This window comes from Egretta garzetta, unplaced genomic scaffold (genome assembly GCF_000687185.1).
Source record: "Egretta garzetta isolate BGI_Z169 unplaced genomic scaffold, ASM68718v1 scaffold30, whole genome shotgun sequence".
In the NCBI taxonomy this organism is placed as follows: Eukaryota; Metazoa; Chordata; class Aves; order Pelecaniformes; family Ardeidae; genus Egretta; species Egretta garzetta.
Genome location: NW_009258383.1, coordinates 7,305,282 through 7,319,712, shown reverse-complemented (window position 1 = coordinate 7,319,712; position 14,431 = coordinate 7,305,282). Strand labels below are relative to the sequence as shown.

Below are 14,431 nucleotides of genomic sequence, written 5' to 3'. Positions count from 1 at the left end.
AGTGATGAGCACCATCATTTTACAGGCATTAGTGGAGCTGTCACATTGTTTTCATGCTACTGTTTTTGTAGTCTTGCCTATTATTTCCCTTTTATGCTTCCTAACTCATGTCCCTGAATGTTGATCTAGTTCAGATCCGCCCATCAGAATTGTCATTTCTAATCGAATTTGTTGGAAATCACTGACATTCCATCGCCCTTCCTGGACTTGTTCTCCACCTAATTTTTTGCTTATTGGAGGGGAGGGGGAAATGTCTAAAATAGTAGTTAAAATAAAATACCTGTGAAACATTTTTAAAGGTTACATCGCTCTATTTTTCCATATCTGATTAATTTAAAAATTTAATGAGAATACCCAGTAGTGAAAAAATAGTAATATAATTCCCAGTGACTAATCAAACTTCTGGTTTTCTAAATAAACAAAAAGACATTGTGCAATGCTAAAATAGATACATGTTGCATTTTCAAATTCATGTATTTTAAATCCTACTATTACCAATGTTCAAAATTACAGATATTTCTAAAGTCTGTCAAAGGAATTTTTTACCGTTAGACACAATAGAGTTTCTGTAACATTTTACAAACAAATGAAGCAAGTTTTTTTTTATTTTATTTTTGAAGTCATACTTTTATCTTTTTGTCACCATATAAATTGTGGCTTGATTGGGAAAATTTGTGAGAATGCCCAGTTGATCTTGGATCGGCTACATCTTTTTAAGGTGAGTTGGTGCTCTCGCAAAGTGTTCTTAGAAATACACTGAATTTTGAAGTGATCTCATCTTCCAGATTCACACTGTGTCTTCTTGTTCCCTTACAGCTCTGTCAGCACTTTTCCCCTCCTTTCCCCATTCTGCTTAAAATGGCCTATTGGTCTGACATATTGATCCCGCTTGGTCCCATGACTAGTATTGATTTGATTCTCAATGGGACCGTATCCTGTCATCAAACTTACTTTTTCTTTCATATCAAGATGACGTTTGATTGGCTTATTTGACACTAGAAGGCAACTGTGCTTGGTTATGATCAATACACTTGTATTCTCTGTTCCTTATCATTCTCAGTAAGACTACATTAGCAAATGAACCGTGAAAATGCTTCAACTGCCTGTCAGGCAGTAGGAAAATCTTCTTCCTGTTGTTAGGCAACATGTAGGTATTCCACTGGGCTCTTTATTAGAAATATCAGACAAGTCTACTATGGCATAAAGTTAAAATATAACAGATTTCTGGCTATAGGCATATCTTCTTTTAGTTTTTGTTTACTTTGTCTTGTCTGCATGGAGGCACTTAAGAAAGTTGTTCCAAATTAACTGCAAAAATAATCTTAGTTAAACTATATTAAATGTATATGTGAATCCTCTTATTCAGACTTAAGGTGACCTTAATTCTATTTGTTAAGAATTTTTTCTTTCATGCTGAATAAGGATAGCCATACAAAATGCTAATACAGTTTAACTAATCTCCTTCAAAGTCCCATTTTAATTAATTTGGATTAACTCTTCAGTATTTCTATTTAGATCAGCCTTTTTCAGTGATACTCACATTATCACTAATAGTTCAGATACAGCCTCTTTCATGCTGGTGGATATTAAGTGGTATCAGAAGTAGCGAAAAATCAAAGGTGGTGTCATCTGCAAAAAGGCTTTTCCATTGTCTTTGCATAATACAAAATATGCACTCAGTAACTTACAGTGTTATGTCAGAGATAAAAAGACTGTGTTATTTTTTAAGCCGCAGTTACTGCTGTAAGACACCCTCAGTGTGCCTCTGTGTGGATAGTGAAGGAACTGACCTCACATATAAATGTTTTGGGGTTTTTTTTTTTGTTTTTTTTTTTAATTGGGAGCTTCCCAGGTAACCAAGTGATGGCTGTATGCTTGGGGGAATGGATACTGTGGCTGCCATCATCACTACCACTCAGAAAATTATGTAAATAAATACAGGGAGAATTGGAAAACCTTTTCCCCTATTTTCTGGATGAAATGTATGTAATTTAGTTTTTCAACCTGAGTAAATCTAGCAAAGAATAATGAAAAACAAGAGATAGGATAAAGGAGTAAGAGGTAAAGTTTGAAAGTGGATACCACAAAATGTTGCTCTTATTAAGGTGACAAAAAGAGCAGTTGCTTCCACTTTTCTCATTCTTATTGAGTAAAGAATTCGGGCATAAATAAGAAGTTTGCACTTTAATGGAGAAAAAGTTGGGGTTGTTCTTCCCCCAGCCAAATACCTCAGGATACTCTATATTTCTGAGTTAACATAGTTACAGAATATTATTTTTTCATACTGTTTAATCTGGCCTTCCTACATATGTGACAGATGACACTGAATTTACATCAAAAAATATTATTTATATACAGAAATACTATTCCTTTCCCTGGTTTTATTTCCCTCTGTCACATTCAGGCTGTATCTACATGACTGTAATCCTGATAGATGACTCTAATATAAATGGAGGTACATATGTTCATCTATTACCGGACAGGAAAATGGGATTACTGGAAGCATTAATATCATATCTGAAGGTGTGAGTTCATTATTTTTAACTGGTTAGATCCAAAGATGTTTCCCATCTGAAGCAATTTTAGAAGGAAATATACATCTTTAAAATATGTTCTTCATTTTTGTTTCAGAGTTGTCCTGCTATTGCTGTCATCATTTCAAAGTAAGGAATGTTATTTTGGGTTTGATTATTTCTGTAACGGTTTTGTATATGGTGCAAAGCCTTACCTTTACCTGATGCATTAAGGAATACTGAAATGGATTTCTTAGCAGTGACTTACTTTTCTTGAAATTTGTGTTATGGAAACTTTGGATGATCTTAAGGACAGGGAAGATGCTTTGGAACCAGAACTGTCTTACCTCTGTAGCAGAATGCCATTCATATATTTTAGCTTTCCTAGAAACCACTTGAAAGGGGCTACTTGCTTCTGCATCCTTTCTACATAGCTGCTAATAGATTGTGTTGTGGGAAATGCTAGCAAACACGTGCTGCTCTTTAAGGTGTAGCTAAGTTGTAGTAGTAGCAATTACCAGTTTGGTTACAGAGAAGGAGCAGAAGCACTCAGGTACTATGGTCAGAATTAGATTTCTGCATGAATGTGGGAATTCTTGAAGCCACCGTCTTCCCATTTGTCCAAACTTCTTTTCCCATAAGGTGAATACATGAGGAAAGTTGCACGTAGTCATCAACAAGAAGTTATTGCTTGTAAAATGTGGTGTTTCATCTCGTTAAGGAACAGAAAATCTTAAGAAGATCATGTTTTTTTTCTTAAGTATGTTGACATGCTATTATCTCTGATTTTAGAAACACTGGGTATGGTGGGTTTCTGATCTCCAGCTATTTTCCTTTTCTATAGTATTTGTTCCTGCCATCATCAGCTATTTTTCATTGCAAATGCTTGCTTAAAAAAAACTTAAAAAGCCAAACTCACATTTTAAACTCTAGGATTGTATTTTAAAAGGTATTTATATCTTCCAGTATATGCATAGCAAAAGGGGAATGGCCAGTGGTCTTTTCTATATGTCACTGGTTTGTGTGTGCAGTCATGGTAAACCTGTAAATAAGATGAAGGTATATGTACCTGTGCAAATTTCTCATTTCAGAAAAATCCCATCTGTGTTTATGAGATTCATGATTTTTTATTTATAAAGGGGTTGAAGTATCATGTTTATAATTTTTCTTTTAGTAAGGAATAGACTGTATGATACTACTTGAAATTCTACATTGAAAACAAAACCATGGCACATATTCACACACAAATCACCAAATCAAACAGTTTACAATTCTACAATGTTTTCATATCATTAAACTATTAGATGAACTTTCTTACATTTTTGCATAATGAGCAGATGTGAGAAACTAGTGTATTTGTCATCATTGAAATCAGTGCCATTTCTGCTTAGGCTTCTTAGAAGAAAATGACTTCACCAATATTAACCATCAAGTAATTAAGTCATACTTAATTAAATGCAAATGCTACTTAGCAAAAGCAATTGAGAGAAAGGCATGTGATTAGGGAATTAGCAACTGATTTAACACTTGGAGCTACCAGCTAGGCACCTAAGCAATAGAAATGAATGCAGAAACTTCACTTGATAGGAGTAATACAAGGGAAAAATACACCATCTTTTCACATTGAGTTCATTGAAAAACTTTGGAGCCAATTAATTAGAATATGTCGAGAATATAAATTGTAGGTTAATATTGCTCTATGTTCAATAATTAAAGAGGTTAAAAATTGCTCAAAATGTTGAAAACTTATCAACCTACCTCATGCAGAGAGATTTTTTTGACAGCTGGTCATTCAGGAGCTACTAGAACAGAAAATAATTACATACAAGGTAACGTAGCGTTGCTACTGTTTTCAAGGACACTGCCATTTTACTAGCATTAAAGCTTACGTTGACACCCTTTATCTTTGGAGCAGATATGAATAAACACTGTCAGGATGTTATGAAGGCTGCTGGGATTAATAAAACATTTAAAGTTTCCTAATGTCTATCAAAGTATGTGTTATATACAGGTATTGAACTGATTCAAGAGCAAAAATTGTTCTATCAGTCAGATAGTGGTGCATGTGCTGCTTTTTTTTTTCTCCAAATACTCTTAAGATTGTTGGACTAAACAACATGGTAAATGATGAGTTGCATGTAAATATTATTGTTTCCCCTTGCCATGGCTTATTTGATTAGGTTTTCAGAGATTAACTTCTAAATTCTCCTTACTGAAAAATCTGGGTCAGCCTTTTGCAGTTGTGTATGCATTTTAATTAGAGATGTGCTATGAGAAAGACAGCTTTCCTCAGAGAGTTCTTCTTGTGTAAGAAAAAAACCCAAACCCAAACAACAAAAAGAATTGCCCCAAAAAGAAAGAAAATCAGTCATGGTATGAGACTGAATTTCCAGTCAGCAGTTCTGATAAAGTTGACATAAGATGTGGTGGTTTGAGGAAGACAGATAGCAAGTGCCTGATTATGCAAAAGGGCAGAAGTTGAATGAAAATATTCTGGGCCTCTGCTTTTTCCTATGCACAGTCCACAGCGTGGTTCTCTGCCTCTTCTGATAACTGAAAAAAGAAAAATCCACATGCAGCACCATGGTTTGGAAAGAAAAGTTAATTTGCTGTGACAGTTCGTGCTAGGCAGGCAGGATTTTTCCTTTTGTGGTGAACTTTGGGGACTGGCAATTGCTTAGTGATTTGAAAGATATGCAATAGTATTAGAAATGAAAATGATAATGTTAGTTTATCCTGGTGATTGATTATTAGCTTATTAGCAGATATAAGATGTTGTAGCATCTGAAAAATATATGGTTTTGTGATAATTTTGATAGCTTTTCCATGGTGTGAAGAATTGCCCATTTTGCATTAGACTGATCAGCCAATGTGTAGATGAGGTTATAACTAATGAAAGTCTAGTACAGAACTTCAACTTCGGGTAAGTTTGTATGTTTTCTCTTATTTCAGTGGTTTTCTTGAAGTATTTATTTATTTATTTATTTAGAATAATGACAGTTAAACTCATTAATGCTTCTTCTATACTGTTGCAGTCTAGTGTTGATGTTCTCATAACTTTGAGGCAATTACTTTTTAGACTGTTATTTTCTTGCTTATTTTCTGCCAAGTTATAATTAAATATGTAGGCACTTCAGAATTGTAAGAATTTTTTTTTAAAAAAAAAACAAAACATTTTCCCCTCTTCTAGTCAAACTATCTTTGTATACCTACAGGAATAACACAAGAATTGTAAAACTGTAACATGCACAAACTTTTTAGTGGAGAAGCATATATGTAACTTTGGTTATGGAGAGTGGTTAAAGTTAGTTCCATATGAAAAACAGGACTGAGCTCATACCACAGATCTTGTTTTACTGAGTTTTGAATATAGATACTTAGTTTATATCAGATTATACTTCAGCCTTTCAGAAACTATGGCTGATTTCCCAGGACTGAGACCAAGTTCATTTCTTTATTGCATAGGACCCCAGCAGCATTTTTATTTTATGCTGATTTTTTTTTCCACTTGTTCTCTATGCCTCATTGAGTCTTGCAGTGATTTTACTGGTCGTTTAAAGGCATTAAAAAAATTTTGCCCTCTGTTAAGCACTTGCCTTTCCATTTACTACAGGTCAGAATTTGACAGCATTTTTTTTTCTGTGCACTGAAGCATGCATCATATTAAAACATGCAGAGTAGGCAAGAGGGTTTCCTTGCCATGTCTTTCTAGTGATACTAGCTCTGGGAATGCTTCCCATTGGAAAGATCTTAAAGCATTGTACAACATCCTTAAATACCAGACACGTTTTACAGATGAGTAAACAAAGCCACAAAGGAGTGGATTCAACTAGATTAAACACAGAACACAGGTCTTCTGTGTCCTAGCCCAACCTTTAGCATCTAGACCAAATATTCATGGATACCATACCTGCTTTGTGAATGTAATGAAGCAAGAATGGTGATATGACTACAGTCTGATACTTATGAACAGTTATCCAGTTCCTCCTGCGTGCTATTCACAAGCTACCTCTCTTTAATCTGTAAAAATTTGCCTATTCAGTAGTGGGGTTGGGTTTTTTTGTTTGGTTTGTTTGGGGTTTTGTTGTTTGTTTATTTGTTTTAAAGCAATCAAATAGTTCAGTAGTTCACTAGTGGCTCTGGTGTGTGCACACATGCTAGAAGGTCTTCACACCAAGAAGGCCACAAGGAAGTTTTAACGTAGTGACTCGCTTTGCTGCTTGCCTAGCTGGATCCAGCATAACAGGTCAAGGAAGAGAGGTGGATTTGAAAGGCTATCTCCTTGGTGGTCTTTACTGATGATAACAAGTCTGTAAAAATCCCAGCAAAGGTTTAAACAGTTTTTGACATTTAAAATCCTTGAAAAACTCTTTTGCCTCCTGCCATTTCTACATGTGTGCACTCCCTTCAGTGCAATTTGGATAACTTAGCCCAAAATGTGCAACTGTTGCATAAGAGAGAAATATCATTCAACTACATGGGCACTGTTCCTGAATATGGATTATTGCTAGATTCCAGATTTTAATGAACTAATCAACTGATAAGTGGTGAAGAGTTTTCTTGATGGAAATGTCATATTCTCTTTTCATCTTTCTGGTTTTTAATTATTGTCATTCTGTTGCTTAGAGTATAAATAATTCAGGGCAGGGACCTTTGACTCGTGTTATTAGAATTCTGTCTTTGAGTCTTGTGCAAAACAAATGTATACCTACAAAGTTCAAATGAAATATTAGACTACACATGACAAACTTTTTCACATGTGACTTTTTCTAAGTAGCTTTAGTCTTTACATTGGCATTGTTCCCAGCATACGATTGAGTGGTTTCCTGGTAGTTGACTACACTATGCACTTTAAAGAGGAAGACAACAAAGGTCAAGTTGTTCATAAAACCATTAGTGAAATGTCAGAAACAATGTAGTCTAAATAAAAAAATCTCCCTGAAGATAAGAAGTACCCATTATAAAACATTCCTTCCAACTGTATATCTATGCTGTTGAATTCATCAGATAAGAATTGGACAGTTGACAAAAACCAAATGCTTGTATGGAAGATATATATTTCAAGAATATTTTCTCTGTAAAACAAAGAATAAAAAAGGGCTTTGATTTTGGGAGAGAGTGAAAGATTTTTCTTGTTTGAAATATAAACTCAGACTGGAATTAATTTAAGACAATTTCTCATTGTGACCCCAAATTTATCTTGAGTTTCAAGTTAACACCACCTTAGTCAAATAACCTCAATATACTATTGTACATTTACACTATGACATTCTTTATTGTAATAGTAGTATTGCTTGCAAGGTGTGAAAGTGTCCCAGCAGTTTACCTCATTGAGTCTTACCTGGCAATGGAACAATTTCAGAGTAAGGTTCACCCCTTTTCTAGCTTTTCTTTCTATTCTTTGGAAAAGAAGTTTGCAGTCTGCTCCTCTGTCTTGTCCTTCAGCCTGAACGCATGCCCTTCTGATGAAGCAGGCAGGAATCCCTCCTGCACTGGTGTCAGGATGTGATGACCTGTGATACAAGAGAAGGAGCACTTGATGCAGAGATTGAGTCCAGTGAGGGAAGCAGAACTTGATGTGGGAGATCTATGAAGCCTTTGGCAGGGCTCAAATTTGTATTTTTAATATGAGAAAATACAGCTATTGAGACTGACTTGATCTCAAAGGTGTTTATAATTCAGATGATTATGACTACTTCAGGCTATTTTAAAAGCATGAGCTGCAGAACTTCCCCTGATTTGCAGAGCCAAGGAAGATTGATGTTTGCAGTTCTGTTGTGCCTAAAGATTCTGTATGAATAAAATATTTGACACTGGTTAAAGGGATATAATATTGGATGGATGGCCCTCATCTTTAATAATTCTGGGACTTGTGATATGTCACCAGTACTAAAGAATCTCCTATTTTCAGGAACTCAGTTTATTAGAGATTCTTATTTGACAGATTTTAAGACACTGTAAACCTTGAATGGCAAAAATGTAGTTTCTGTTTAGATTAGCATTTGTTTCATTTTATTATTATTCTGTTAAGCAATAAAAGCCTAATTTGAAGCTTGGGTGAAGCAGTGTTTATAGACCTTTGGCTTCATTTACAGCATTCACAGTACTCACTGAATTAGCTTTTCAGAATCCAGGTGGTGGTTATTAACACTGGCTGATGTCTTTATCATTAAATTATAGAGTATTTAATGATTATTTCTCACAAATGTTTTGTTGTACCAAAGACTTACGTTCATTGCATATCTTGATGAGACACTATTTTGTTTGACATTAGCTATTAAAACAAAAGGGTTGACATGCTGGGTCATAGCAAGTGCAATGCTATAGACACTCCTGTTCAGTCCCATTGAGATCGCGTATGCTTCAATAACATTTCAGTAGGTGAATCATAATTCATGATTATGCCCTAATACAGCAAGGATCATATAAAACAAAAGGCATTCAGATGCTTTTAAAATGTTGTGCTTTTCAGAAGACTTTAAAATAAATGTTTCATGATTACGAATGAGACTGGTTCTTTCCATGCCTTGACTGTACGTGATTAACAGTGCTTCAGAAGTCCAGTGTGCTCTTAGACACAAGTTTTTCACAAATCCTTGTATAACTTGCTTTACATATTGGGCTACTGCTCAGTTCCTGGTGCTTTTCATTGCAAGCAATTCCTGTAATTGGTTTGTGTGGTAACAAAGCTTGTCATGGTTTAACCCCAGGTGGCAACCACACAGCCACTTGCTCCCCCCTGGTGGGATGGGGAAGAAATTCGGAAGAGTAGAAGTGCGAAGTAACTCATGGGTTGGGATAAGGACAGTTTAATAAGTAAAGCAAAAGCCACACGTGCAAGCAAAGCAAACCAGGGAGTTCATTCACTGCTTCCCATGGGCAGGCAGGTGTTCAGCCATCCCCAGGAAAGCAGGGCTCCATCATGGGTAATGGTTACTTGGGAAGACAAACGCCATCACTCCCAATGTCCACCCCTTCTTTCTTCTTCCCCCAGCTGTATATGCTGAGGATGACATCATGTGGTGTGGGACATCCCTTTGGTCAGCTGGGGTCAGCTGTCCCAGCTGTTCCCCCTCCCAGCTTCTTGTGCCGCCCCCAGCCTCCTCACTGGTGGGGTGGGGTGAGAGGCAGAAAAGGCCTTGGCTCTGTGTGAGCCCTGCTCAGCAGTAATGAAAACATCCCTGTGTTATCAGCACTGTTCCCAGCACAAATCCAAAACACAGCCCCGTACTGGCTATGAAGAAAACTAACTCTGTCCCAGCCAAAACCAGCACAAGGCTAAAACTCTAAAACAGTTACTCCAAACCTCTCTCTCCTTTGTTCATTTTTTCCATCATCTGCTACAAAGTGAAGATTTATTGCGTGGCTTTTGTCACTGTCAGTGAGACTTACTGACCTCTGAATATGTGGTCATTTGTTCATTCCTCACTTAATGGATTTTAACTGATTTGATCAGGAAATCATATGTCACCTTACAAAACTAATCACTTTGTGGTTAGGGTACTGTTCAGACAAATCTCAGACACAGTGCTCCCATGATTTCTCTGCTGGAAAAAAAAAAGCAGCCCTGATACTTAAACACTAGCTAGTATTTCGTTAAACAATTTGTACCAGCCTGGATCTTTTTATTATAATGACATGTGTACATTGATGTGACAGAATACAAATGCACAGAACTTTTTATACTTCCATGACACAAAGACTGATACATTACTTGCTTGGCTAACAAATGAAGATCTTTCTAACCAAACAAGACACGCTGACTGCAGCTTACTGCAACGCTCTTCATATTTTGATGCATAACTGCAATTCAAAGGATGAACTCTGGGTCGTAAAACTGGCTGAACTGGAAGTTAGGATGCTTTTCACCTTCTCTCACAAACATGGATGAAGACTAGGTGATTAATGTACATGCATTTCCATGTATATGTTTTTTTCATAGGTGTATTATATACCCTGTTATTCATATTAGGATTTTCTGTGGAATCAAATATATATTAACAAAATGAAAGCCTAAAGACCACCCAGGCTGGCATTCACTTCAGCAGAATATCAAATTAAACTAGGTTTAAGCATATTCTTCTAAAATCAAGGCAGAGGAGACAAGTCATTTTAATAAAAAATCTATTTACCTTGTTTATATAGAAGAACAGAATCTAATTTATTTGTGTGCCCATCTGGACTAGATTGCTCATTTTAAGTTAATTTAACAAATGATAGACTGCTACTGGCCTTTTCTTTCCCAGGAGAAGAGGTTGATAGACAGCTGTGTAGAGACGCTATCTACCCAATCCCGGTTGTCTGCGAAGCTCCGTGCCCAAAGGACTGTGTGCTCAGCATGTGGTCCGCATGGTCCTCCTGCTCGCACACCTGCTCCGGCAAAACCACAGAAGGGAAGCAGATGCGTGCCCGCTCCATTCTGGCGTATGCAGGTGAAGGTAAGGTCGCGCGCTCTTGCAGACTCTTGTTTGGTTGTGAATTCTCAACTGTCTTTGCAATGGCAAAGTAATTTCTTGATCAACAGAAACAAGTTATTAGATGGAGCTGTGTTTTTTTAAATATAGAAAAACTATTTAACTGCTTATCCTACATTTACTCATGGTACCTAAAGCTGTTTTAAAGAGGAGATTTTACTTTGCTTATTTCAGTTAATGCTGCTTTTTTTTTATTGTGCTTAATGTTACTGTTTTGATTTTGAATATATGGTTTTCTTGTTTTCTGTTAGAATTAAACAAGGCAAACAATTTAACCTATGCAGATGGCTATGAAAGACAGTTATAGAGGATTTTTAATAACCTAGCTATACTTTAGGTCCAATTTGGAAGGATATAAGTATGAATGATGAAAAGATGAGAGTTTTAATGGGTTCAAATGCTAACAAGTGGCTTTTGTAGTTTCTTAGCTCAAATTGGTAACTAATGTTAGCCCGTTCACTTTTTTATTCATAGTAAGACTTTGGTTTTGCCCTGCAAATCCTCACTCACCTGAATGGTTTCCATTCATGCAAATGGTCCTTGTGCAGCATCTGCAGAAAATGCAAAAAGAAGACATAGCTGGAATATCAAACAGCAGAAGAAAATGGTTTTAGATATAGGTTCACATCTATTCTTTGATGATTTTCCATGCTTTCTAGAAATTGTTCTGTTTTGTTCTTAAGTATTTTGGGGGGGTAATAGAGCAAATGTATTCTAATGTAATGTGGTTCTGAAATGGCTATGTCAGGTGTGACGGGGTCCAACTGATAAAATGCCTTGTGCAACACTGGCAGCAAGGAGACACGGTCACGAAAGGGTTCTTGGAAAACGTTTACTCGTGTGTATTACTGACAGTAAAGTTAAATGTCTTCAGTATAAAAGGATACCTGCATGTTTTAATTGTTCTTTAAAACTGTTAAGCATTTTATTATTCAGAGTTAAGATGAAATTTAGCTGAAAAGTGAAACCTGTAAATTATGGAAGTAGTGAAACAGAATACCCTTTCGGAGAAATGCAGAAAGAAAGGGACAGGCTTCATCACATACCAAAACACTTCTCTGTTTGCAAACACAGTTAATTCCATAGCTAAAAGAATACTGTGTATTTGACATAATTCAGGTAATTGTAAAAAAAAATGTAGAAGAGCAGGCATTTTCAACCTTTTCCCTGAACGGCACCTTTGCTACAAGTGTAAAAGGCAATGAGAACTATACTCATTTTAGTAGGTGATTCAAAGGTTAAATTACCTAGATGGATCAATGTAACAAAGTAGAAATGCTCTTAAAATTAGAAACAAAATTGGTTTTATGTTGTCCCTTTTTTTATAGTGTGTCAAATGGACTCATTTTGAGGGAAACACAGGGCCATACTTTCAGATGATAATTCAAATAGACATATATTCATGTGCTTCTTGCTTTTCCTTGTAGGTCAAGATAAATAGATTTTCCATGTGCTTGTGCCATTTTACTGGAGACAAAAATTTAACATCCTGGCAAGTATGCCACAGAAGTGAAAACCTAAATTACTCCAGAAAATTATTCCACTTTCTTATGCTTCTTTTTAAAAAGTACCCATTTTATTCTGACTTTGGTACTTGACACATCTTAGGATAATTTACAAGGCTGCAGATGCAGCAAAGCAGTTAAGCATAGGCTGGATTTTAGGTGTATGGATTTTATTTATGTCTGTGGCACAAGGATCAGAACCAGCACAGAGTGATCACAAAGATGGACAGGCCTCAAACCATGCAGGTAGTAGCAAAGAGATCCCTAAACTACTGCTGAGAAAGCCACCTCAGTACCTAGGTGTTGCAGTGCATCAGCTTTGCTCGAACCCTGGCCTCTTTACCACTGTTCTGAGATGAGGTTATTCTGTGCCTTTTTTAAGGATACAAGCTGGTATGTCTACCTAGCTTACAGCAGTTCATTCACATCTTGGTGAGATATCTTCAACACCATGCTCCTTTGCACTCTGTACAAACTCCAGAGAATAAAGATATATAAATAAATAAAAGAACCTTCCAAGGCTTAGCATATCATTACAACTCTAGCTGGAAGGTACTTTTCACCTTTGTTTGTATGATATTCAAAAAGTATCAGTTTAGCTTTTATTTTTTATGCTTCTCTGAAATTAGAGTTGTCATCTTTCTCCTCATACATCTCTTATGCCTTTTAGTTATTTGCTGCATGACAAATAACTGAATGACTTTTCACCTCCAGAATTGCATGGCAGAGGTCAGCAGTGTTCCCAAAACATAAAACATTGATTATGTAGTTGGTGCTGGGAGGTCATTTTATGTTCTGGGGGCACAGAATTTATTCATGTATCTGAAAGTCTGTATTCTGCTGATATAAAAAAGGAGCTCCATGTGAAACTTTTTTTTTTTTTAAACATGCAGTTTTCAGTTCTATTCTGAGCTTATAAAAAATGCACATTACTGTTGATGAAAACTATGTAAACATTATATGTAACTAAAAATCCTAAGTCTCTCACATGTAAGACCAATAATTCCATTTACACATTAAAACTGAGTTCTGAAAATAGCTGTCAGTTCTGTTCAGGTGAACGGTCCCACAAGTGTTCCCTTTTCGATTTTTGAACCTTTCCTTCAACCATTGGTATGAGAGACAGACCAGGTTAGGTAAACCATTTCACAGTAATTCCTGTATAATATAGCCATTATATTTGAGATTTTTTGTTCAGAACATGATAGAACAAATATATTGTACATAAATATATACAAGTCCTATGATATCAGGATTGGACATTAATTAATGAAAGAATGTGCGAGTCTGCTGCCAATCTATCAATAAGGCTAAACAGCTTCTAAGATGACAAAAGGAGTCCAGGTTTATCCCTGTGAGTCCTTGATCACACACATCCTCCTGCTAGTCATGGAGAAATCAGTCTACAAGCCCGATAAGATCAAAGCATTGCAGGCATTACATACACAAGGAATATTACAAACCCTCTAAGTACCTGAAGTGCTCAATTCTTGTTCATTGGGATACTTAAACGTGAACATCCCATTGAAATTTTAGAGGGTCTCTAAATACATATGAAATAGGTTCTTTTATCTGGATCTCAGGTGGCTTCTTATTGAAGTATTGTCTGCGATTGTTCAGCTTCTCTCCTCTTTGAAATAAAAAATACTATATTCTGTCATTTTGCTTGTTAATGCTGGCAAATGACTGTCTGTGATAGAGCTTTTTATTTCACATTTAAGACCTTATTTTTCGTCTTACCTCAGAGCTATCTATGCTGCTGAATTGGTTTGAAGTTAGCATAACTGGCCACCAGGAAACAGCCACAGTATAACTGATTTTCTTGGATGACTTAGAATAGGAATAATTTGGTAGTGTTATAATAATGCCTTTGTGACAGGAATAGCTTAACAGGAAAAATTGAAGCCATATGTAAATTACAGTAGTGACAAAGTTTTCT

At 36.1% G+C, this 14,431-nt stretch overlaps 1 protein-coding gene across 1 annotated transcript in view; it reads left to right on the top strand.

Annotated features, from left to right (window-relative positions):
* Positions 1-14,431, top strand: part of THSD7A (thrombospondin type 1 domain containing 7A) — a 197,281-nt gene that overhangs the window by 114,381 nt on the left and 68,469 nt on the right. The window contains exon 8 of the mRNA XM_035897219.1: positions 10,760-10,951. Within this exon, the coding sequence (XP_035753112.1) occupies positions 10,760-10,951 (192 nt within the window). The remainder of the gene's footprint in view (positions 1-10,759; positions 10,952-14,431) is intronic.